The sequence below is a fragment of the Podarcis erhardii genome, assembly GCF_964252035.2.
Source record: "Podarcis erhardii genome assembly, chromosome: 10".
NCBI lineage: Eukaryota > Metazoa > Chordata > Lepidosauria > Squamata > Lacertidae > Podarcis > Podarcis erhardii.
The window spans coordinates 31748827-31774447 of record NC_138500.1 but is presented as its reverse complement, the minus strand read 5'-3'; the positions used below and the strand labels follow the sequence as shown (position 1 = coordinate 31774447).

Sequence of the window (25621 nt, the reverse complement as noted above, 5' to 3'; positions counted from 1 at the left end):
TTAACCTATGAAGTGTAATTCATTTAATATAATACTGTAATACCTCTATTGCAAGCCTTTTTGTTTGTGAACTTTGTCAGCATTCTAGTCTTGCTGTGACAGCTGAAATGGCAAACAATGGTTAGTGCTTGCCCTCCAATCCAGAAATGGAAACTCATTTCAAACCAAAATTTCAGATTTTGGTTTAATGGGAAAGTGTTGTCTGATGAAGCTAAGCAAATACTTATTCAGTTATTGCCACCATGTATAGTGGAGGCCACAACTTGAATAAACCCTTTTCTTTATCTTTATGGGTTCTGATTAATTAGGATAATTTGCTAACCTCTACTGCACTGTTAGGGCCAGTCCCAAGCACTGAGCTACTTTCATAGTGGTCCATTTGTGCTATGATGCGTATCATACCTTGAAGCCTAACCTTGTATAAAAGTAAGATTTCTGTTTCATTCACAATAGATTTATTAACTTCTTCAAGCTTTGTTGTATTCTGTTATTGCAGCAACATCAAATGCAAACGATCAGCAGAAAAATATTAATTTATTTAAAAAGATTTCTAGGCCACCCCCAGGACAGTGTCCTCTGGGTGGCTTGCAAAATTAAAACAAAAGGAACTGTATGTCTCTTGAAGTTGTTGAACTACTGAGTGTGTTCTTGCTGTACTAATTAGTGTCAGTTCAAATAGATCAAAGCATCTCTTCAAGACAAAGGTATTATTTATTTTGGGGAAGTGTACATTTAGCTAAAACCAACTTACATGTTTTACATTTATATTCTGCCTTTTCCCTAAGGAGCTGAAGGTGGCATGCAGGGTCTTCTTTTGCCTCTCCACTTTCCCCCTCACAACAATTGTGTGAGGTAGGTTTGGCTGAGAGAGAGCAGCTGGCCCACTATGGGCTTCATGATCGAGTGGGCATTTGAATCTGAACTTCTAGTCTTAGTCCAGAATTTCACCCACTTAACCATATTAGCAGTATAGATCAGGTGTATGGAATCTTGGGCCCAGGGGCCAAATGCATCCCTCTTGACCTGGCCCTTGGGACTCTGCCCTGGCCAAACACCCTCATTGGTCCTGCTCTGCACCCTCCTCTAGTGATTTTACTTTGCTGGAACATGTCATTGAACTGAGAAAACAACTCTTTCTGGCCAGGATGGAGACTGAGGTGTGTGTGTGTGTGGCCATGCCCACCACTGGCACATGGCCCTTGGAATGTTTGCTATAATGTGGCCCTCTGAATGGAAAAGGTTCCCGACCCTTGGCATAATCAGATATCCTAGGCCACAGTGCTAAATAAAGTTTTGAAGAATCTACAGATTACCCAGAACAGTGTTTCTGAAACAGTTGGCCAGCATCAGCCAGTGGGTCTCAGTGCCACTGGATGAAACAAACAGGTAATTTTGGTGGGGGTAGGGTTACGGTACAAGTTGAGTCTGAAAGGAGAATGGGAGAAGAAATTGTAGGAGATGGGTAAAATACTTTGAGATGCACGTAGGGATGGGAAGAGGGGGAAAACAAAAGAAAAAACATTCTCCTACTCCGAATCAGACTTTGGATCGGCAAACTTGGCCCCAAATGTAGAGGTTGTACCTTATCTCCAGAGCAGATGTCTGTACTAAGCTTAAGGAAAGCTGAGCTATAGAACTCCTTGCTACAAGGAAAGTGCCATGGCAAAGAATTTAGCAGTATCCAGAGATGGATTAGATAGCATGATGTCAGTAACGGCCAGCTGATTGTACCAAAGTCTTCTTCTGTTGTGTGATGATGCACCTCAGGAATTTCCAGCCATCTCAGGTTTTGCCTTGAGGGTAGAAAGCTTGATAATTCCCGATTTATCATTTTAAAACTCAGTATGACACACAGTCAACAAGATCATATAACTCATTAGTCACACTAATGATTTGAGTGTTGGAATTCCTTTCCCTTATCAAAGGGAATAATTTTCTTTGGAGATAGAATAAGGCAAGTGGGACCTACATTTTAAAAAAATAGAATACCTTTTTGTATTTTTGCACTTCCATTCAAGCTTGATGATATCCCCCTCTTTTTTGTGGATAGTATAGTTTTGACTACATAATAAGGATCAAAAACTTGAGTTTTAGGGAACTTTCTCACAGGTTCTCCTCTTTAGAATCTTTTTTGTTCTACCTTTAGTAAAAGGGTTCCTTATCACTAGATCGGCTTCAAGGGAAAGCGCAAAATAGGCTGTTGGAAATGGATGAAAATATATTCGAGATTTTTCTCAAATTCTAAAAGTTATTGGGGAGAAGGATCTGGTATGAAGGCTGTTGAAGTGCATCTGTTTTCCTTGATGCTTTTGAAGTGTGTGTCTCTTGTCTATTTGCAAGGGACTGTGGTTGTATTCAGCAGCACTGTAAGAATGTGAACAGATGCCTGGTTTGCTTACTGGCAGCTGTCTTAGCAATCTTTCAGAAGTAAAAACTGTTTTGTTTCTTAGGAAGATTTCTGGGAGCTTGGAAATGCAAATATTAAATCACCGTGGTTTGAGGTGGAGATTTCCTTCCACCAACTGGAACTGAGTAAAATGCAGTTAAAGGAACTGATTCTGTTTCTACATTTCATATCTGCTTTTGTAAGCCACCCCTTTATAGCCCAACGGGAAGTAGTTCATTTTTTCTCAGCATTTTTGCATTGGTATAATCCCTTGACATGAATATAAATAGGGTGTCTTGCCCCGAGTGTCTCCTAAAGATATTACAGAGTAAATCAGCAAGTTCTCTTCCTTACTGTGGTTGCCAAGGAAGCTGTAAAGAAACTCCTGGCATTTTGCAGCAGCAGTAGTTCCTGCACTCAAGTAAAACCAGGAATGGAGTGTGAGATGTAGTAAAGCAAACAGTTTTCTATAAGTTTTGACTGATGCTTAAGATTGATGAGCTCTTCAAAATATACACTGTAAAATTGAAATGAGTGCAAGTTCTTTCCCCTTATTCCAGTTGTTAAACTGTAATACCAATTATTGCTTATCTTCTTCCAGCTGATGGAATACACAGCCATGACTCTTTAGGTGGTGTGTACAATCTGCTTCACTTAAATGTTTATTAACTATATAATCTGCCAAAGTGCATAGACAGTTCACATTTCCCCTCGGCCTTCAGTGGATTAAAGTATTATTCTCTAGAATGGCATCATGTTTCATGTACAAGGCAAAAGACTGCTCTAAATAAGCTTGGGAGCACCTCCAATCTAAGATCGAAGCTTGTATGTTTTCTACAAGAAAGCATTGGCATTCAGGGAAGTTTTTAATGTGTGATGTTGTATTGTGTTTTTACTGTTTTTTGTTGCAAGCTGCCCAGAGTGGCTGGGGCAGTCAGATGAGTGACATATAAATAAATAAATTGTTGTTGTTGTTGTTGTTGTAGTGCATAACTCTGGGTCTCTGCCGCATTCTACTCTTTTTGGACATGGCAAACGATATTTTATGAATCCATTTAAAAGCTGGTTAGCACTTTGAGCTTTCAGCAATTTCACTGTAAGCTCCTTAATTTTTATTTCTTAATGGTTTCACACTTGGAACCAAATACCTTCTATGCTGAGTATGTTTTATGAGCACTCATGATTCAGAAGGGAATATGAACATTTCATATGAGTTGGTTGCTAGCTGTCAGGGTCACCATAGCAAGAAAGGAATATAACCTTTTCAAATAAAGTTCAGATTAATTGGGGATGGGAGGGTGGTTTGGAGCTCTTTAAATGGCTTATTTGCATTGGTAGCTTAGCAGTTAGTGCTGAATTGAAATTGATGTTAGCATCCATCTGTCTTGAGAAATAATGGAGTGTGCCTCTGGGGGTGAAGTCAAACCATTGTGTTAGCAGCACCAAGTGACCACCGTAGGGTGCAAGCCTGGGCAGTGTGTGTGGAGGTCCTGGGCTGCCCAGATGACAAGACCCCCCACCTCGCTGATGGTGGTCCAAAGGAAAGCAGAGCAATATGTTTGGCACCAGCTTGGCCGTAGGAGTTGCCAGAAGGAAGCATATAAGGCACCATCCAATTGTCTTAGGGACTCCAGTCTGGATTTGTATAGGGTTTCCTCCTTAGCTTTTAAGATCAGTTTTTCTTTTCCTAGATGGGCTGCCTTCCCAGCTTGACAAGCCCCAACTACCTCTTGAGGTGAAATAATGTTGCATTTATTTATTATGTTTTAAATGTTACAAATTTACAAAACATAAATAAAATGATCACAATTTCACAATGTATAAAACAGAATGGTTAATACAGTGGTACCTCGGGTTAAGTACTTAATTCGTTCCGGAGGTCCATTCTTAACCTGAAACTGTTCTTAACCTGAAGCACCACTTTAGCTAATGGGGCCTCCCGCGCTGCCGGAGCACGATTTCTGTTCTCATCCTGAAGCAAAGTTGTTAACCCAAGGTACTATTTCTGGGTTAGCGGCGTCTGTAACCTGAAGCGTATGTAACCCAAGGTACCACTGTAGTCTTAATAGAATTTGATCACCAAAGGGCAGTGCCTACTTAATTTAACATGCTGAGCGTCACTTCTCGCTCTGTGCTCCTGCTGCTGCTCCTTCATCCTCCTCTTCATTTGCCTTGGCTGCCACCTCCTCGTCCTCTCTGCTGTCATTTGTGGAGAGGCCCACTGACACTGCATTAGAGCAGGAGAGAGGAGCTGGGGTCGCCCACTGCAGTGGTGGCCAGAGGGTTCACTCTGAGGTTCACCCCGCAAGCCTGAAGTGACACTGCCTACTTTAATCAAACATAGAGAGTTCCAAGTGGGGGCGGGGGTTATAGGCTTAGTTTAGAAACGCTTTCAGTTAGCTACCGAAAAGGATGTGGAAGGGAAATGGTTCAGACCTGCTATCAGATGCAAAAGCACTCAGCGCAGGATATAAACTCTTGTGTGGCCTGTTGGTGATGCAGGCGATTGGAAAGAGTGGGAAGTGGGGATGTGGGCCGGATGCAAGATGGATTGTTACCTAGAAGCTTAAAGTAGCAGGAACTGGTAGCCCCATACCAGTTTACACACATATCAGAGCACAAACAGAATTTTGAGTTGGGGCAGTGTTTATAAACTTCAACAATGCAACTATTTAAAAACAGTGTTTTAAAACAAAGTGGGTTTTGGAAAGCTAGCAATAGACTCGTAGCAGCTTTAACGATTTTAGACGAGTTGTTACATTCTCTTCAGCATGAAAGCGTATGCTACTTGACAGCAGCCTTTCAGCATTACATTCTAGCAGGCTTCTTGAGTAACTACTTTCAGCATACCTTAAGTTCCTCTCGTATACTTTCATCTGGTTACAATGGGTGTTTTCACTTCCGATTCAAACGGTTCATGCTGTACTATTTTGACCCACCCTTCAGTGCCTTCACTTGATTGCTGCACTGTTTTGGCAGTAAGATTATTTTTAATGCTTGTCTCAAAGGAAGGCAAAATAGAAATGTGTACTTAATACCTCAAAGACGTATACTTGTAGACTAGTCCAGACAAGCTAATGCCATAATAAATGTGTTAATCTTTATAGTACCACAATATTCTTTTGTTTTTTCTGCAACACACTAAAACAACTTGCCTCTCTGGAAATTATTTCTGAATGTGTCTATGATGTTCAAATATGTTTGATCTATATTTCTTCTAAAGAGACTTCATCCCTGTTTATACTGTAACTTTTTTGCAAACTTTGGCGCTCAGGATGTGATACAAACATGCTTGTATGTTGTCATCTTGCAGAATTACTTTAAGTTTACTTGTGTAATACTGGTGTCACTTGAATAGTTAACAAATGATTGCCTTGTACTTATGAAAGCAATTTAAAAAAAGTTCTGTCTTCCATATATTTCAATCTTTAGGAAATCAAAACTTGCACAATCATAAAAAGGCCGCACAAAAGTTGGGTTTTATATTACCATGACCAGTGTTAGAAACTGGGATAGAAAAACTAGGAGCCAAATGGCTTCTGGGACCTGGGTTGTGGGCGCCAAAAGAATAGTCGCCACCGGGGGGGTGGGGGTGGATGGTCCTCAACACTTTTTATTTATTATTTTGATAAGCATGAATTAATGTGCAATTCACATAAGTGACACATTGTTAATATCACACTTTAAAAATTTTACATGTTTAATTTGGTGTTTTCAAAACACTATTTATTGTTAAACTCCTTAACATATTGTCTGTTCTTAACATATACTTTGAGGCTTCAAAGCACATACATTTCACTAATCCTTGAGTGTCAGCCAGGCGCAAAAAATGGCACCCAGACTTTTTGAGGTGCTCACAAATGGAGAATCTTTAGGCGCAAAATTTTCCTGGTGCCCTGCTAATTTCAAACCCTAACAGCCCAAACAGCTTTAGTTGGTGCCTCTTAACACAGCGTGGAGGACCAGATCAAGAATAATTTTTCAGTTAAATGGGGCAGCTAACTTGTGTCAACACCTTCTATAAGCACATAATTGCAACATGATTTGCATATATCACATTCATATTGTGTGTATGCATAGCTATGGGTATACTCAGCTTCATTATCATTGTCCCTATTTCTGCATAGAAAAATGTCTAAAGATACACATAACATAATACCTTTTCCTGCAGATATGCTACTCAGAATTTATTTCTGTTTTGTTCTCACAATTTCTAGTATATTTTAATACCACACTATGATTTGTAAGCATACATTGAGAGAGTACATAAAATATACCTTGTGTCACTAACTCTATGGATTGTGAGGATAATTAAAGTACATTCAGATTCAGAAGGAACTGATCCATGTTATGTGCACTTCAGTATAAATGTGTAGCTGGTTTACGCTGAACTCTTCAAATCCTTAAAAGGATTTTTTCTTGGAATCTCATTTTTTGAAAACAGTGTTGGTACAATCTGTTGGTTGTAAGAAATAGGGACAAGCCATGCAACTGATAGTATAGTTGTTAGTGATAAATTTAGGTGTACATGAATAAAAACTTCGGTAAATGTGAATTTCTGCATTTTACTGGATCAGAGTCTGTTTGTGTGGTCCCCATGTTTTTATACTTGCATTATTTGCAAAGGACTGTGGTGCTGCAGGAGTTGTTGAGCAACAGGCCCTGTTTTCATACTCTGTGGATTTTTTTATCAACCTGCTAAAGTGCATTGTAACTTCCTCTCCCCGCCGTCTACAGCAGAATACGGAAACCTTGCTGCCTGAGGCCACTTCTGCAATTGCAAGAGTTAAGAATTGGGTGGGGATGACAGGGCTTCTCTCCTACACACTAATGTTCTGGAGCTAAAAGAAAAGAAAATGAAGAGAAAAATATGCTCTGCATTGTGGCATGTCACAGTAACCTGTTCCTCACTTAATTCTTTGTCTGCCTCATTGCAGTGCTACAGTTGAAGCTCCAGCAGCGACGAACACGCGAGGAGCTGGTTAGCCAAGGGATCATGCCTCGTAAGTATAACTTGTTTAAACTTCTTCTTTCTCTTTGAATACACTATGTCTTTTTTTGAGATGAGAGAGAGCTTTGAAACATCTGCCCTTCCAAGATCCATTCCACTTCAGTCCCCATGTACGGTGTGTGGAGCCTTGTGCCATTTTTAATTTCTAGGACTGGTACCCTAGCATCTATTTTCTGGAAGTTGGTTGCTGCACAGAGTAAGATGTGGCTGTATTACTTGATAAAGAAGGACTTACGGGAAGATGTTGCCATGCTAGAAACATGTGAAAAACTGGGTGCATGGTAGTCATTTTCTTAGCATTCTTCCTGCCATTGAGCTGGGAGTGTGGCTGCACACATGCTTAGTAGTACCCTGGCTATAAAATGTTCATGCAACAAAGATTTTTTCTGCATTTGCTACTGTTTAGAATTTCACTGTAGCCTTTAGGCAGCAGGTTTTGTTGCATGGTGACAAGTGCTGCAATAGCTTGTTCATTAGGTGTGGCTCAAGTCAATGGTGAAATGAATATATGCAGGGCTAAGGAACGCTTTGAAAATAACTTTTTAGTGTATGAAAAGTTATGATCAAATAGACAAATGCATCAGGAGAAGTAGAAAAGCAGTTGAATTATTTTTACATGCTCTGTAGTGTATTTGCCTTGAAGCCTTTACAAAGGTGTTGGCTCTGCTAAGAATTGTGCAAGCATCGGCTCAGTGTACCAATATCATGTTGCTGTTTTGCTACAAGAGTACTAGACCACTCATTTTGGGTTAGAAGGATTTTCTTTGTTCCTGTTATAAGCAGCATCCAGATATATCAACATTTTATTTTGCAAGTCCTAGCTGTTGCAATAACAACTGGGACTTTATGTGAAGCTGGCCTATAAACATTTTTGTCTGTTGATTAGTTGGAAGTACACAGTTGTTTCTGGGGGAAGTTCCTGGCTCTCTAAAAGCTGAAAAGCAAATAAAGAGGAGTTTGGAGGGCCCTGTCTTGCACACATATTTTCCTATATCTCGATACTAGTAAATTATTCCGTTCACTTTTGGTTTCTGTTCTTCATGTCCAGACATATGATTTTAGTTGGTATGTATATAAAATTTGTCAAATTCTAAAAAATTGTTCCATGATTCTCTGCTTTGTTTGTGCCTTTCGTGAGCAAAGGGGTTTCAAACAGAACCCCAGTGTAAAGGGTGCTCTAACAGACTCCCCAGTGCCTCATGCTGACCTGCTCAGCATCTTTAATTTCAGTATTGACAACCGTAGTAAAATGTGCAGCAGCAATTGCATGTTGAATGACTGTTTTCCAAGTGATTTTCTTTATAATGGATTTGATAAGTTTTCGGATACGTTTGAAGTGTTACAGCAGCTAATTGGGCTATTTCCGGTGCTGCCTCTGTAGTTCCAATAGGCAGGAGTCTGGATTCTGTATGCATCCTGGCTTGCTTTGTGGGCAATGGCACTAGATGTAAACAAATTTAAGAGCAATCAGGTGTTTCGAATAGGTGTATTATAGGCAGAAAACTAATATAAAACTTGATCTTTTCAGTATAAATGGACATATTTTGCAAGCAGATTAGTGAATGTTATTCCTCTACTGCAGAGAGAGTCTAAAAAACTTGTCAAGAATAGATTGATAGCAAATAAAACAGAATACCATTAGTTGAAAATGTATTATTGCAAAACTAGGGTTAGCTCACCTTTCCCTTTCTTCACTGCCATCCTCATGTCTCATTTGTGGGCTGCCATTCAATTTTAAAACACTTCCAGTCAATTAACCATCAGTTTTACTTTATTTATTGATAAGTTAAGCTTGCACATGAATAAATTCTAGATTTAGAATGTTAATGGACACTTTTAAATGTTCAGGTATACTCTCCAGGATTTTTTTTTAAACAGAAAGTAAAACACATACAACTCTGTTACATTGGATAGATCAGAATAAATATTTGTTCTAGACCAAAGAATTATATTGTTGCATGGGGGGGGGGGTGTTAAATGGAAGAGAGGGGATGTGGAAGAAAAGAAGTAGGTTTCAGTTCATAGTGTTTTAATAAGATATATCTAATTTTCATTTTAAATGTCAGTGTGTGCAGCTATTTTTTGTATATTGAAATTTGAGAGATGAAGGTGACCCAGGCCATGTCTGTGAGGAAGCAACTCCAAAGTGCTGGGGATTTCCCTTTCTAGCAGTGGGTGGAGCTGTTGGGGTCCCACAGCCTGCCTGCCTGCCCTTACCCAGACTATTGTGCTTCAGTGAGAAGCAGCAAGAGGGGCTTCTAGGAACCCAGTACAGTGGTGCCTCGCAAGACGAAAAGAATCCGTTCCGCGAGTCTCTTCGTCTAGCGGTTTTTTTGTCTTGCGAAGCAAGCCCATTGACGGATTAGCGGTTTAGCGGCTTTTAGCGGCTTTTAGCAGCTTATCGGCTTAGTGGATAAGCGGATAAGCGGCTTAGCGGCTTAGAAAAAAGGGGGAAAATAGAAAAAACCCCGCAGGAACTCGCAAGACATTTTCGTCTTGTGAAGCAAGCCCATAGGATATTCGTTTTGCGAAGCACCTCCAAAACGGAAAACTCTTTCGTCTAGCGAGTTTTCTGTCTTGCGAGGCATTCGTCTTGCGGGGCACCACTGTACCCATCCTTTTCTGCCTCCCACCCCCAACCCGGTCTTCCCCACTGGTTGGCCAGGCTTTTGACTGGAGGAGCAGGCAGCAGTATCACCAGTGCCTTCCACCTTGATGACAGCAAGCAAAACCTTGGCTTTAGATTTCTGCCAGGAGTCCACACAGCCCTTGTCATCCCTTCCTATGATATGTAGTCATTGCTAGATCAATGAAGTGCCATATCCATTCAAAATATATTTTATCCCACCGTTCCTTCAGTTAGCTCAAAGCAGCGTACATAAATTTATCTTCACCACAACCCTTTGAGGTAGGATAGGCTGAGAAAGTGTAACTGGCTCACAGTCACGCAGCGAGCTTTATGGTTGAGTGGAGGTTGATAAAAACCTTTGATTGACTACTTGGGTTCATTAGTTAGTTCTTATTTCAGACCTACTTATTTGCATTCTTTTGTGTTTATTGACTACACTTTATCAGGCACAGGTCTCTTGGCTGCTAGGGTTTACCTGTAGCATAGATCAGGAATGGGGGCCTTGTGGCCCTCCAGATGTTGGACTACTACTCCCATCATTCCCCATAATTTTTCTTTGTGTGTGTGTGTGTGTGTACATTTTCCCAATCATTGTCATAGATACACAGAGTAAGCATTCTGTGTAGTATGCTGTGATTCAAACTATATACTGTACTTTTAATTATTATTAGTTAAATGCCCATCATTCTGATAATAAAGCATGCATGTATAGAGGAAGGGGCTGTCGGGTGCTGTGCATCTCTGTATACAGAGGGCCTTGTTAATGGAGGCCAGTCCTCCTGTTGTTATGGTTGGCAGGTTGGTTTAGCCCCCAGTACAGTGCTTTATTTTTGGAAACCATTTTGGGATAAAGTATAGGGGCACAAGGAGATAGTTGAGATGGAGGCCTGGCTTGTTCCAGTGTCACAGTGATTCCAGTGACAGGGATGAGGGTCAGGTTTTACCCCCTACCCCCCGTTATGTTCCAGAGTGAAACCAGATTAGAAACTTCAGTGATTAAGTGGTTTATAAATAGCTTAAATATATATTTACATGGGACGCAGGTGGCGCTGTGGTCTAAACCACAGAGCCTAGGACTTGCCGATCAGAAGGTTGGAGGTTTGAATCCCCGTGACGGGGTGAGCTCCCGTTGCTCGGTCCCTGCTCCTGCCAACCTAGCAGTTTGAAAGCATGAACTGCTCGTAGATAAATAGGTACCACTCCAGCGGGAAGGTAAACAACGTTTCCGTGCGCTGTTCTGGCTCACCAGAAGCAGCTTAGTCATGCTGGCCACATGACCCGGAAGCTGTACGCCGGCTCCCTTGGCCAATAAAGCGAGATGAGCGCCGCAACCCCAGAGTTGGCCACGACTGGACCTAATGGTCAGGGGTCCCTTTACCTTTTTATGCATACATACTTCGTTCTAATGAAAGCATTGGAGAACTGAACTAGCCCATGTTTGCATAGTTCAGCCCTGATTCTACAGCCCTGGTGTTATGTTAAAGTGTGATAAAACCGTAGAGATTGACTATTGCTAATCTTAATGGAAATTTAGAATCAAGGCACCTTTGCTGGTCCTAGTATAGAATAGTGGCTGCCATAATAGTAAAGGTAAAGGTACCCCTGCCCATCAGGGCCAGTCGTGACCGACTCTAGGGTTGTGTGCTCATCTCGCTCAAGAGGCGGGAGCTGGCGCTGTCCGAAGTCACTTCCGGGTCACATGGCCAGCGTGACTAAGCTGCATCTGGTGAGCCAGCACCAGCGCCGCACACGGAAATGCATAAATGCATAGAAATGCATAAATTGTCCTCCATCTTTGTCTCTGTGCACGTTCAGTGTAAGTATATTCAGGTATGTTATAATGACACTCCTTGACCTTCCTTTTGAGGGAAGCCATGCTTGATCCTTCTGGGTTTCTCTTCCAAAATTGTTTACATAAAACAAGCACATGATAAACAAGCACATGATAAAACAGGCACATGATAAACAAACAATAAAGGCTTTAATCACCAGAGTGAGAAGGAAGAGGACTGAATTTACATTATTTTAGTTCATTTTAACTTGGCAGTGTTGCAAATTAGAGAAACCACAAAAGGCGAGACGCTTCTGCTTGTTGTGTCCTCCAATCCTATTCATTCAGATTATATGAGTATTTTGTTAAACTTCCTTAATTTAAACAGTTCAGCATGTATAAGGAAAGGTTGAGGGCTGCATATTCTAGATATATAGTTCATTTATGAACTTACTCAACTTGTGAAATGCCTAGGGAGGAGAAGGATTGCAGTCAAGGACCTGATAGGTTCCTTTTTACTCACTTAAATGGATCCTATCTTTGCATTTTTGGGCATTCTTCCTAGAACAGATTTGAGGTCAGAGCAGTTTGTTCCAAAACAGATCTTCATTTGAGGTTGGAGCAGAAAAAAATAGGAAGCTTTTACATTTATTTTTCTCAAGTACACTTAAGCTTGCTTAAATACCCATTCAAAACAACCCATCTCATTTTAGAATAATGCAAGCTGTTGGCTGTACTTTTACTTCTTTTACTTTTTAAACTAGTGGAATTAAAACCACATTGTGTGCCTTCATTAACTTTCTTGGTATGCTAATAGTGAAATATTATTTTGCCCTGAGTAAACTTGTAAAACGTGATGGGCTTTGTCAGACTGGGAGCGAGTAAACCTGCATAAACTCTACAGTTCAGCATTTCCTAATGCATTGTGGCTATCTCAAGCAGCTAACTTAAAAGCACCATTTCTAGATGAAGTTAACATTTTCATTTCTTGAAAGCCAGCATACAGTGGTACCTCGGGTTAAGAACTTACTTCGTTCTGGAGGTCTGTTCTTAACCTGAAACTGTTCTTAACCTGAGGTACCACTTTAGCTAATAGAGCTTCCTGCTGCCGCCACACTGCGGTGGCGTGATTTCTGTTCTCATCCTGAAGCAAAGTTCTTAACTCGAGGTACTATTTCTGGGTTAGCAGAGTCTGTAACCTGAAGCATCTGTAACCTGAAGCATCTGTAACCCAAGGTACCACTGTATATGTCACACAGAACTCAACTAGAGTATCAAGGATAAGACCATAGCTCAGTGGCACGTGTTTTATATGCAGGCATCCCAGGCTTAATTCCCGATATCTCCATGTAGGGCTTGGAAAAAGCTGTGTCTGAAATGCAGGAAAGCCTCTACCACCAGCCATTGTAGTTCAAGGATGGGAAACCCTTTTCAGCCTAAGGGCTGCACTGTTTCATGGGCAAAATTGGGACTTTTCCATTTGTACAGCATGACATTCTACATTCCAGCTACATAAAAATCAGAGGTGTCCACTGGGCTGGTAAGAGATGGGTCCTAGAGCGAGTCTCAAGGATTGTCTAGAGAGGTCAGGGGGATTACAGTTGTCCCTTGGTTCTGATTCTCTCCCCCCCCCTTCCAATTGTAGACAGATACTGAGTAGATTGATCAGTATACGACAGATTTTTATATTTGTTGTATCTGCATTGAGGTTTACTGGCCAATTTCTGCTCGTGCTTGCTGCCAATCTCCTCCTCTGTTATCTGGCATGCACAAGGAGGCTTGTGGGAGAGACAAGGGTTTCTCTAATTTGTGGAGGAAGTAAGAAATGGGAGGGGCCTCTCCCACACTTTTATTATCCAAACACCTGGTCAAACTAGAGTAGACCTTGCCTTTCCCTTGAGTCTTCTGATACTTGAAGAGAGCTTGAGGGAAAGACAGGATTCTCATCCTTTGTGGTATTTTGGGAACAATGAGGAACCATAGGAGTATTTTCCTACTCCTTCACAATCTCTGACTTAAAAGGAAGTGAAAGAAGATCAGCAAGTGCAAGTGGAAAAGAGACTGCTCTTATTTGCACTGAAATTTGAATGTGAACAAGTGCAAGAGGGTACAGCTGTTTTCTAGCTGCTCCAAATGACAGCAAAAAAGGAGGCTGAGAGAGGAATATTAGGTACTGTTGGGTATCCTACTTTCATATTTTGAAATTTTCACATGAATTTGGTAGAGAACTAGAGTCACGTAGTAGTTACTGAGACCAGACCAATCTGGCTTCAAATCCCCATTCAGCCATGTAGCTTACTGGACTAGTCACTGTCTCTTAGCCCAACCCTGCTTCACAGGGTTGTTGTGAGAATTAGCTGACAACTCACATTGAGAAGGGTTTGGGGTTGTTTTTTGAGGAATAAAAAATAGTATAGCATATAGGCTACATAACAGAAACTTTGCAACACCATTATTAGCCACTTCATGGTTTTAAATGTAGAATAAAGCAGATACCGGAATTTTGTCCAATGGGAACATTGTTTTGATACATTTTTCTTTTAAACACTAGCTCAGGAGTGGGAAATGTCTGTCCCTAAGGCCCAGTTAGGCCTTCCAGACCTTATCATTTGCCCGCAAGGCTGATATGATCAAGGCATATCCACTTGCCATCATATTAATTAGGCCTTTGGCTAATTAATCAGTGTTTGGCTTTTTATGTATTTTTGTGTTTTTATATTGTAAAATGCCTTGTGATCCTCTCTGATGAAGGGCCGCATAGAAAATGAATGAATGAATGACACCAGGCATGTGCCTAGACTTGAAAAAGGGGTTTGCATGGAGACACCATCTGGAAAGACTTTGCAATGTTTCAAAATGTTGTGTACCACATGGGTCACCTGGTACTATTGTGATGTTAGGGGATTGAGTGGTGTGTGGTCTTGCCCACCTGTTACCTGGCGCACAAGGGTGGAGGGATATGAATCTGGCCTGCTGGCCGGATTCAGTTCCCCACCCCTGCCCTAGTTACCATGCACTGTGTTTTACCTTGATGCCCTAATTGTGAAGCTTACCTAAGTGTTGAGAAAAAGACGCCCAGAACCCATACAGAGAAGAACCATCACTAGAATTGTACCGTACTTGAGTTGTGTGTCCACAACTAGCACCGCCTCCTATACAAGAAACATTAGGTGTAGTGGCCTCCACAACAGTTTTATATATAAGGCTAAAAAAAGACTACTAGTCTCCTGACATGCTTCAAGTGCAGTTATCTTCCAAGACAGAAGTGTCCATATTATAGAGCATGTTTAATAAAATTATGTGGTGAAACCACAGGAGACATCTGCCCTGTGCCTTCCATTATGCATTTTGCAGGTTGTTGGATACTGTCAACACTTCCAAACCACCAAGCAGGAAGGAAATCCACAGAAATTGATTGTGAAAATATAGCCTTGCAAGCACAGTGGTCTTGTGGTTAGTGCTTTACATAGACCTCTGCCTCTCTCTCCTTGTTGTGAGACAAGCCCTATGGAGAGGGCATTGCTGCAGGAACCCCATCCTTGACTCCTTGTGCTGCTCTGTAGTGCCCCTTTGTGATCAGTGTAGGAATGACATTGATGGAACCCTGTCAACAAGAATTTGAAAAGACTATCAAGATTACCTATCTTTTAACTTTACTCACATTTGTCCCTGGCATCAAATGACAACATTTCTTCAAGTTACCAGCTTGGGGTATTGCAGAAATAATAGACTTGTCTTTCATACATGATCCTAAATTCAGAGTTATAACAATGAGCTGCAATGAGTTCCCCCCACTTCTCAGGAGCCATGATGAAGAGTGTAGAAAACTTTTGGTTCCTTTTAAATTAACCACAGATTGTTGCAATGTCCAAACCTAGATACACTGACCCAATTCACATGTAACACTAAACCAAACAATGATATATCATTATGAGGATGAACTGTGGCAACCCTTGGCCTCATATGTTCTCCCCTCTTTCCACAAGGAAGAGATCAGAAGCTTCCATGTTAGATTAACCGCAGTTCAGCATTATGTCTGAACCGTTAACTATGGTTTGTTGAGAAAACCCAGCTTCTTAAACTATGAAGATGTCTTGTTTTAAGAAACTGTAATTAAGATCTGTAATTAAGAATTACCAGTAAGTTTGTTGGGTCTGAAATGAAATGGCAAGCGGTGGTCAATCTAAAATGGAAGCAAAAGTATTCTGCCTGAATGCAGCCAGTTTGTCTTTTAATCATTAAGCTTGCTCAGTAGAATTCCTTCTGATTTGTGGGATTAGTAAGAAGTCTAACATAGGAAGGAATGTTTCTATTTTGGTATTAGTTAACAACTATGAAAAACTATCGTACAAGTACTTAAAACATATTTTAAAGAGAATTACAACTAGTTAATGTTATCGACTGGTAGGTCAAGGGAGCTGAGAGTAAATATACTGGCGAGAGAGAGTAAATGGTACATTGCTGTAGTCTGGTTGAAGCTGACTTTCTGGTCCATGATGCTAGAATGATTGCAAATGACTTCTTGTTTTTGCAACCAATATAGTGGTCAATAAGATGAACAATCTGAACCAGCAGTATACAGCATTCAGTTGAATTAGTGTTCTGTGGTTGTATGAAGCTTTTTAAAAGTGGTGCTATGTTCAGAATGCAGTAGTCCGCTTTAACCAAATCCTTGCAGAACACAAAACAGAGCTATCAACAGCTTTAACTTTTTCTGGAAGTGTATTATCTACATTTCATGTATAAACTAATCCATTTGTTCCCATGGCTCCTGGGATTTAGTTGGTCATACTTTCAGCTAAGTTCTGTGTGTGTTTCAAAAGCAGTTAATAAGTAGCAAAAATGAGGAAATGCTATCTAAATGTCTTCGCCTTTTCTCATAATTTTAATCTGCTAAAAAGGAACATTTCTCTGCCCTGCTTCATTTCCTCACCATTTGAACTAGATGGGAAAGATGCTGTAGTTTACTTTAAATGTGAACTACAAAGCTACCATGCATAACAAATTATGCCAGACTTAATGAACTATGTGTTCCTGACATACAGGGAACTTCAGGATCTTGGCAAAGAGAGACATTTGTTTTAATACAAGTTTGCTCTGGTGGAACAGGAAGCTGCCTTCTATGGAGTCGGACCATTGGTCCATCTAGGTCCGCATTGTTTACACCAACTGACAGCATCTTTCTAGTATTTCCAACAGAATACATTCCCAGCCCTACCTAGAGATATTGGGGATTGAACCCTGGGACCTTCTGCATCCACTGAGCTATGGTACTTCCAGGTTCAGTCACCATGCCTCAGGGTTACATGTGCCAACAGTTGCAGGAAGTTAGTTTCATATTTGTGATGACTGAGAGTGCTGCAAGAACAAGGATACAGAGGAAGGAAGGGAAGTTATAAAGCATCATTAAGATAAATTGATCTACTCTCTTCTCTCACTCAGAGGTTGCAAATCTAAAGCACATTTGGGAGAGCTTCAAAAGTTGTTACTTCAATGTCATGCCCTTATGGTGCATCACAAATAGAAGCTATGAGATATACTGTATACACAAGCCTTTATTTTACAGACTCTCTGGATTGTAGCTAATGTCCTAATTTTAAAATCAGAGAAGGCACAGGTCTCACTGTTTTGCTGGGGATACTGGCAAGCTACTATAATATTTACAGTGTTTAATATAATTTTCTGTTCATTTTATGGCAAATACTTACCCTTCAAAGCTGTGCCATGCTCATGAACAGCCTCTTTGATTGGTTTCACTGTAGTGCAGATCTTCACTTACATCAAGGAGTCTCCAGAGAAATATTTCCCATGCTTTGCTGCAAAACAGGTATATGCAAACTGTTTTCAAAGCGCTGAGTAAAGTGATCTATGTTTATTTTCTCCTTGGAAGGCATTGATTGTTTGGGATCCACGGTGCTGTCTGAGGACAGATTTGCATATGACACTAAAGCTAAACATGCTTTCAGAAATGGTGTATATTCCTCAAAGCAAAACGAAATGGAACTCTTGATGACAAGAAAAAAAGAACTCTTGGACTTCCGGGTTAGCGCGAACGGCTAATGGCGGATTCCCTCCGAGCTCCGGAGGGAATCGGCTCTACTGAGGACGGGTCTTGCCGTGCCGGCGACACGGGGACCCTCAAAAACCGCAGGCGCGGAAGCCTGCGGACTTGGTGACTCGGTGGGCACCTTAAGCGCCCTCCCCGACCCACGAAGAGCCTTTTTAAAGGCTACGGAGAGGGTACGGAGAGTGGCGTGGTGCTGAGAGTAGACCGCTACCTCAGTGGAGTGAAGCCGCAAGCCATGGCCGGAGAGCGCTGACTTTCTTCCCAAAATTTGGACTGGATAACAAAGGACCCGTGAGTAGTGGAATTTGGACTTTAAAAATTTTATCCTGTGAATTCGGTACGATCGGGGGATGTGTTAAAGGGAAGTCCGCACCCCCTCTACTTATAGACGTTTCAAAGCAAGGAACGGAGAATTAAGGCGGAATGAATACTGTTTTGATGATTTAAAAGTTTCTCACAAATTTGATAGAACAAGATTTTTGTGCTGGAGAGAAAGGGAATTTGGAACTTTGTGTGTATCCCCCCCAAAAAACCCGGGAGTGTCCTATTTGGGTGCCGGAGGAAGAAGTGAAAGGAGTTTGACAGCTGTCAAAGAAGCTGTCAAACGGGCGGACAAAGTAAAGAATTTTGCTATTTAACAACTCTCGGAATTAAAGCTGATACATTTGGACTGAGGCGATTGGAAACAAAGTATTGATAATAACAAAGTAACAGATTATTGGAAAAGGACTACTAAATAACTGAAAGCCCCCTAGGGGGAATTAGTGACATTACAATGGCTGCAGAGGGAAAATTACTGGCGGAGATAGAAAAAATGTTTTTTCTCGTGGGAATCCTGCAGGAGCAGAGTATGGCTCTGAGTAAAGTTTTTATGACCTTGAATCCTGAAACAAACAACTCTGCTGAATGCACAAAGGAGACGCATGATAAAAATTCTGCAGCTGAGCAGGAAGAGATGCCTTTGGAATTGACAGAGAAAAAAGAAGGAGTTCAGACACTACAAGTGGAAAATATCAACCAGGAATCTGCAGTGTTAGAGTATGAGCAAGAAGACCTCTGGATTACAGACCTGCGAAAGATGAGAAAGAAGAAGAGAGAAGCCCCTGGAGTACTTGGAATATTAAAACTAGAAAGAACAAAGCAACATGATTGGGACTTCTCTCTTGAGTATGGAAAACTAGATGGTCTTTCGCAGCAAACACTCTTCAACATTCTGGACGAAAGAAAATATGATGTGACTCTGACTGAACTCCTTCGGGGTCTTAGGACCATCAAAGAGGACTACCAATATAGTTGGCAGAGAGGGACTGACAGAGAATCAGACGCCTCGGACGTGAGGAATCCGGGCTAGAACTATTTTTTGTTTGTTTTCTGGACATTTGTCTAGGAAGGGACAGAAACCGGGGCAGGGGGGGGAGAGAATAGAACTATAAAATGTTATGTTTTGTTTTACTTGGTCAATGTGACCTATAATTAATATAATAAAGGGAAAATTTGTGAAGGGGAAGTTAGATCGACCTTAAAAAAAAAAAGAAATTAATGATTATAAGAGAATTGGATAGTTGAATATAGATAAACAAAAGAATTTAATTTTTAAAAGCAATGTGAATATCTTTAAGAGGTTAGGTAAGAACTTGCTGAATTAATTTTGGAATTGGGATGTAAGAGGAGGGGGTGGGGGGAAGTCAATGAAAGTGGGTAAAGAAATTTAGGGTATGTAATTGTATTTGTGTGTTTGTTTGTCTTTGTCTTTGTGTGTGTGTCTGTTGTTATAAAAATGTAAAAACCCAATAAAAATTATTTAAAAAAAAAAAGAAAAAAAGAACTCTTTTGCAGCTAAAGCTTTTCTATTAGAAAAATAAACAATGTTCTGAGTCTGTTATTCAGATACAGCCCAACTGCTTAGCAGTAAGAGTATTTTTGGATTTATGAGCATGTGCGTTTACCCTACTATAAATCAAGTGTAAACCCTATCTGTCGCCTGGGGCCACAGGGCTATGGCAACCTTACAGCATTATCATATTGTATGCTTACAGTGATCTCAGTTCTGGCTACCAATCCTTTTGTAGACAAAATGACATCATCCATGCACAAGAGGAAGGTTTCAGCAGACCTGGGAGAACCCAAACACTTGTGGGGGGAAACCCCAAGGTTGAACAAAAATTCCCATCAGCCCCAGCCAGCATGGCCAATGGTTAGGGATGATGGGAGTTGAAGTCCAACAACATCTACAGGGCAACACATTGTGAGCTGTTGTAAGCTCCTATAGATGGGCTTTTATCTACACGAGTAGTGATACCATTAAATTACTTTAAAATATTGAACTTATGAGGTTAGTGTGTCTCATTCTTGTTGTTTTACCTAGAACAACACTTGAATATACCGACACCTGGATCTTTTAAGAAAAGAGAACATAATAGAAACATACAACTTGCTTCATGGCTTTGAATTGTTTCTCAGCTAGTGCTAAAATAATAATACTCGAGGAATGAAATCTCTTCCGATTTAGCTCTTAATTGCTGCTGTTAACACTGGGCTTAAATTAAGGTGTAATTAAAAGTCTTGGGTTTTTCCCCTATAGAATATCAGAAGAGCCCTGCTGGATCAGACTAGTGGCCCATTTAGTTCAGCATCCTGTTGTCACAGTAGCCAACCTATGGGAAGACCATAGTCAGGGTCAGAGGGCAACAGTACTCTCCCCACTTGCAATTCCCAGCAGCTGAAAACACAGCCTGGGCCATGAGCCTACCACTGAAATACTCAGAGAAAGTCCTGTTCCAAGTACAGTGGTACCTCCGGTTGCGAATGGGATCTCTTCCGGAGGTCCAGTCAGATCCCAAGGTTTCCGCAACCTGAGGACCGCTTCTGCGCATGCGCACGGCAAAACCCATATCTTGATATTAGTCTTACGGCTTTCAGCAATGATTTCTTTTATGTTTCCATGTTTTTCACAATCCTGAGGGATGGAAGTCTTTTAAACATGTAAAGCTGAAAATGACAGTCTATTTCTCTAGAGTGTGGGTTACTGCAGTTCATAAACTTGGCCATGCTAGAAAAGGTCGATCTCCTAACTGACATGGTAGAGTTGTTTGACAGTTCTGGGCCATTTGTTATGTACTTTTTATGTAGCCAAGAAAAATGTACACTGTTTGGTTAGTTTGGATGGAGTCTGATAATACATACTATACCAGTGATCTTTGGTTTCTTCCAAGAGAATCTTGTGGGAGAAGTAGAGACTTGTTCCCTTCAGCATTTTCAGAGGTCAAGAATGGAATTCTTTTCTTTGCATTACTGCCAGCATTGGGATGAAGCACATGCCAAGTGTTTTTCATAGAAATACCTGTGAGAATGAGAATTTCCCTTTGGGGTTCAATTGAAAGATAACAGGCTTCTTAGTTACTCCTTTTCATCATAACAACAACAACAACAACAACAATAATAATAAACAATAGAATTTCATCACTCAGAATACTAAAAAAGACTTTTGTTGGGGTGTGGCACTGTGGGTTAAACCACAGAGCGTAGGACTTGCCGATCAGAAGGTCGGCGGTTTAAATCCCCTCGACGGGGTGAGCTCCCATTGCTCGGTCCCTGCTCCTGCCAACGTAGCAGTTCGAAAGCACGTCAAAGTGCAAGTAGATAAATAGGTACCACTCCAGTGGGAAGGTAAACGGTGTTTCCATGCGCTGTTCTGGTTCGCCAGAAGCGGCTTAGTCATTCTGGCCACATGACCAGCTCCCTGTATGCCAGCTCCCTCAGCCAATAAAGCGAGATGAGCGCCGCAACCCCAGAGTTGGCCACGACTGGACCTAATGGTCAGGGGTCCCTTTACCTTTAACTACTTCTAGATAAATAGCAGGAAAGCTCCTCTTACTGGTTGTCTTGCTATGGATCACAAAGGTATCATAGGCGTCTTGGCACTGGTTACTACTCTACTGTAGGTGATCAGACTTTTCTTTAAACAGGTTGCTGTTGCCACCACCAAATTACCCTTATACCTTGTATTTCTGAATACCTTTGAGACTGAGGGAGCACATAGTGGAAAGCATTCTTTCAGGAGCTTTTCTCAGTTACCCTATCCTTACACAGCTGCAGCACTATTAAGAAGCCTCTCAAAGATGTGTGTGCTGTAAAAAGCATCCTGCATCTACATTTGCTGACAATGTTTTTACTAGAGGTCTGCTGTGCTCCACACAAAGTTATTTAGTCTTCCATGTGTGTACACACACACAAAATCAGAATAGAGGGACCACCTTAATAACAGAATTCAATTAACAAAAACCCTTTTGGTTTGACATGTTGTGTTAAGGACTTCCCATGTCCACTCAAGCTCCAAAATGCCAGGAAATTGCAGCTATTAAGGACCACACCTTTAACAGATGCATTATTTAGGCAGTATTGATATGGTGTGGTATCATTTTCTGTGATTGGTTCCAGCATGACCACTAACCTGGAGCTGAATGGCTCCTGGTGGTAGATTGGAAGACCTAAGTCCCAGATTTTTCTGCTCACTGTAATAGACTCTATGCAACTGAAGCTACCATTCCACATTAGAAGTACTCAGCTGGTAACCAGCACTCTACCACAATGTGCTGAGAAAAGATTTGTTGGCAGACAGCAGTCCTATTAGTCCTAGCCAATGTGAGCTTACTGGAATCTGGCAGAGAAAAAGCCCTGCCAAAGGATTCTTCCAAGGCTTGTACAGTGCTCAGCAGCAGTTGATCAGTGTCCTAAAATAGGGTCTCTCTTGGCAGTTCTTCAGTGGTGAGAAAAGACAGGGAAGGTGTTCATTCTTTACGTTACTCCTTAGATTCTCTACCACTTTTGTATTGGTAGACAAGTGTGCTTGACCTGTCTTCCTTGCTCCTGTCTGCAAGTGGACCTGCTGTAAATGATCAGATACTAATGTATGTGGCTGTGTGTAATGTTGGTGTTGACATGTCAGACTTCATGCATCTTGCATGCTCAGTTCTACTTGTGCCGAAATTTTCAGCTACACTGAGACTTCTTTGGTGAAGTCATATTATCCCTTCATCAAATCTTTCTTGTCCGTGTGCCTTCTGTGAGGAACAGTGTGGGGTTGCATTTATTTAAGTGATTTATATAAACCTAGAGTGCCTCTAAGCAATTTGTAAAAATGGCTACTTCCTCAGCTGGCTTAGGTTGACAGCATACCAGGGTGTGAATTTAAAATGACAGAGGTAAAGTTTAAAAAGGTGAAGGACCCCTGAATGGTTAAGGCCAGTCAAAGACTACTGTGGGGTTTTTGGCACTCTTCTGGGTCATGTGGCCAGCATGACTAAACCACTTCTGGCGCAGGGGAACACCGTGACAGAAACCAGAGCACACAGAAACGCCATTAACCTTCCCGTCGCAGCAGTACCTATTTATCTACTCACACTGGGATGCTTTCGAACTGCTAGGTTGGCAGAAGCTGGGACAGAGCAATGGGAGCTTACTCCATTGTGTGGATTCAAACCATCCCAAATTGATAGAAGATCTGGTCCATATGCTGAAAATGTCCAGGAAGTAGATGCCTGCAGACAAAGTGTTTCTTCTTTGGGGGTTTGCTCTGTAGCCTTCTCTGAATTGGCACTGAGACAGAACTGTCTTTATATACAATGGAAAACCAAGTCTCATTGCACAGGAACCAGAATGTCATAAGGTTGCATTGCAACCCACATCCATTGCCAAAATCCTGGTTTGTCTCAATATTGTCCTCTTCACATGCACAGGAATATTCATGACATAGCCCAAGAATAAGTAGCAAAAGTCCAGATTGCATGCATCATGATTCCAACTTGATCGTCTCACCTCACATCTTCTAGTCTTAACCCTGCTTCTTTGTTCTTAGCCTCCATAAACAAAACACACACACACACACCCCTACCTTTTTCTGGTATGTGGTCGCTAAGAACATGGCTAAGACTTGAACTGTTATCTCCAAGGTTATTGCTAATAGAACCCCAAGGCTTTATTATGCTAAATTTTTAGACTCTTGACTTTATGAAAGGCTAGAACAGAATTAAGAGGTTTAATACCTGTTTTAAAATCATTATATATAATAAAGAATGAATATATCCTAAGCATATATTTCTCTAACAAGCATTGACTGACTCGGTTGTCAAATTGGCCCTGATGCTTCTGATTTATTGTGGTTGCCAACACAGTAAAACCATGTTGAAACTGCATCTTGTATTATTTAATTGTAACACCTGTACTTTGAATTGAGTGACACTTAAGTAGCATGGTCATGTTTAGAAATGTGTGAGACCAACTCTTGTAATTCCTTCATTGTTATCTTTCCAACAGCTCTGAAAAGTCCAGCTGCATTTCATGAACAGAGAAGGAGCTTGGAACGGGCCAGGGTAAGCCACAAGTTAGCTTCAAGAGAGTTACTGTGTTTGTGATGTATTTTCAAAACTGTTTGCATATTCTTCTAAGTGCTTCTCTGTTGAGCATCTTGCATGTTTCCATTCTGTACACCACCTGTGATAGTTTCTCTTAATTATAAACATGTCTGCACCTTTCAGGTACCTTGGACTTTGCTTGATTTTCTCTCTAGCTGAGAGCTTGATAATACAGAAGCTAAGTGGAAAACTTTGATTCTTGAGAAATAAGGAAACTGAATGCAGGCACCGTGTCTCATTTGGGGAGTATTTCAGTTCATTCCCAAAAGAACCTCTTGTTAGCTGGATGAGAAGTGAATGCACTGGCTGCTGAATTGTTATCTTCTCTTTCTCTTTCTCCTTTAACATTTGTTTAAAGTTAATAGAATTAGAGCCTGGGTAAAATTACTCCAGATTTGCTATACAGTTTGTAAGGTGACTGAGGATTCAAGATAAGTAACTGACTTTCCCCAAGTTTCCTGATCAATAGATGTGTTTCTTCCTATACCCAAGCAACCTGAGAATTTAACATACCACAATATAAGAATCTCTTAAGCGCTTAGTGCTTTAAGTTCTGTGACCCATTCTGCTTGAGGTTCTCTGATACTGCTTAAATGTTCTGGAATCATTAGCCTGCTGCAATGGCAGGGGTAGTAAAAATCTGTGGGAAAGTTATATCTCGTCATATGCTTAAAAATCCAAGATAATTTCTCTGCTAAAATATCATGTACATTATTTGCCTCAGTCCTGTCTTCCTACTTGGGTTCAGCATGCTGTTTTCCATATATATTTTTTTGCAGACAGAGGACTACCTGAAACGGAAGATCCGGTCCCGGCCAGAGAGATCAGAGTTAGTGAGGATGCACATTCTGGAAGGTATGATTCTTGGCGTGCAGTCTTCTCTTGTAAATTTTCACCCTTATAGATACAACTTTACATTCATGGCTCTTGTATGTTAATCTTATTCAGCTGGGGATGACTGGCTGGCGGCTTGGGCCAGTACTGTTGGTGTGGGTCAGTGCTTTAACGTTGAGCAATGTACTTTGCTATCAAGGTCCTCCAGGCACACTGTTTGTATTCTTGAATTGTAGTAGGTTTTTGAACAAGTGCTGTGGGTCCCAGCTTCCTCCTTGAGCCCCATGTACTTCTCAAGGAAGAAAAAGCTAACCATCCTCCTCACCTTGTGACTTGGGCAGGGATGGGGCCTCAGATACATCATAGGCACCAGGGGAAGACTTCAAGGACACCATTGCATCTATGAGCATGGTGCAACCCCTGCATATCATTTAAGATACCTTTTCTTTAGGGGGGGCGGGATCCTGAGTGAATGTGGATGTACAGAAATGATTTTGTGAGTAAGGAAAAGTG

At 41.1% G+C, this 25621-nt stretch overlaps 1 protein-coding gene across 2 annotated transcripts in view; it reads left to right on the top strand.

Annotated features, from left to right (window-relative positions):
- Positions 1-25621, top strand: part of MRTFA (myocardin related transcription factor A) — a 68014-nt gene that overhangs the window by 28458 nt on the left and 13935 nt on the right. For both annotated transcript variants that reach the window (XM_081877595.1, XM_081877594.1), the window contains exons 2-4: positions 7324-7389; positions 24177-24232; positions 25054-25129. In XM_081877595.1, coding sequence (XP_081733721.1) covers positions 7383-7389; positions 24177-24232; positions 25054-25129 — 139 coding nt within the window. In that variant the 5' untranslated portion in view covers positions 7324-7382. The remainder of the gene's footprint in view (positions 1-7323; positions 7390-24176; positions 24233-25053; positions 25130-25621) is intronic.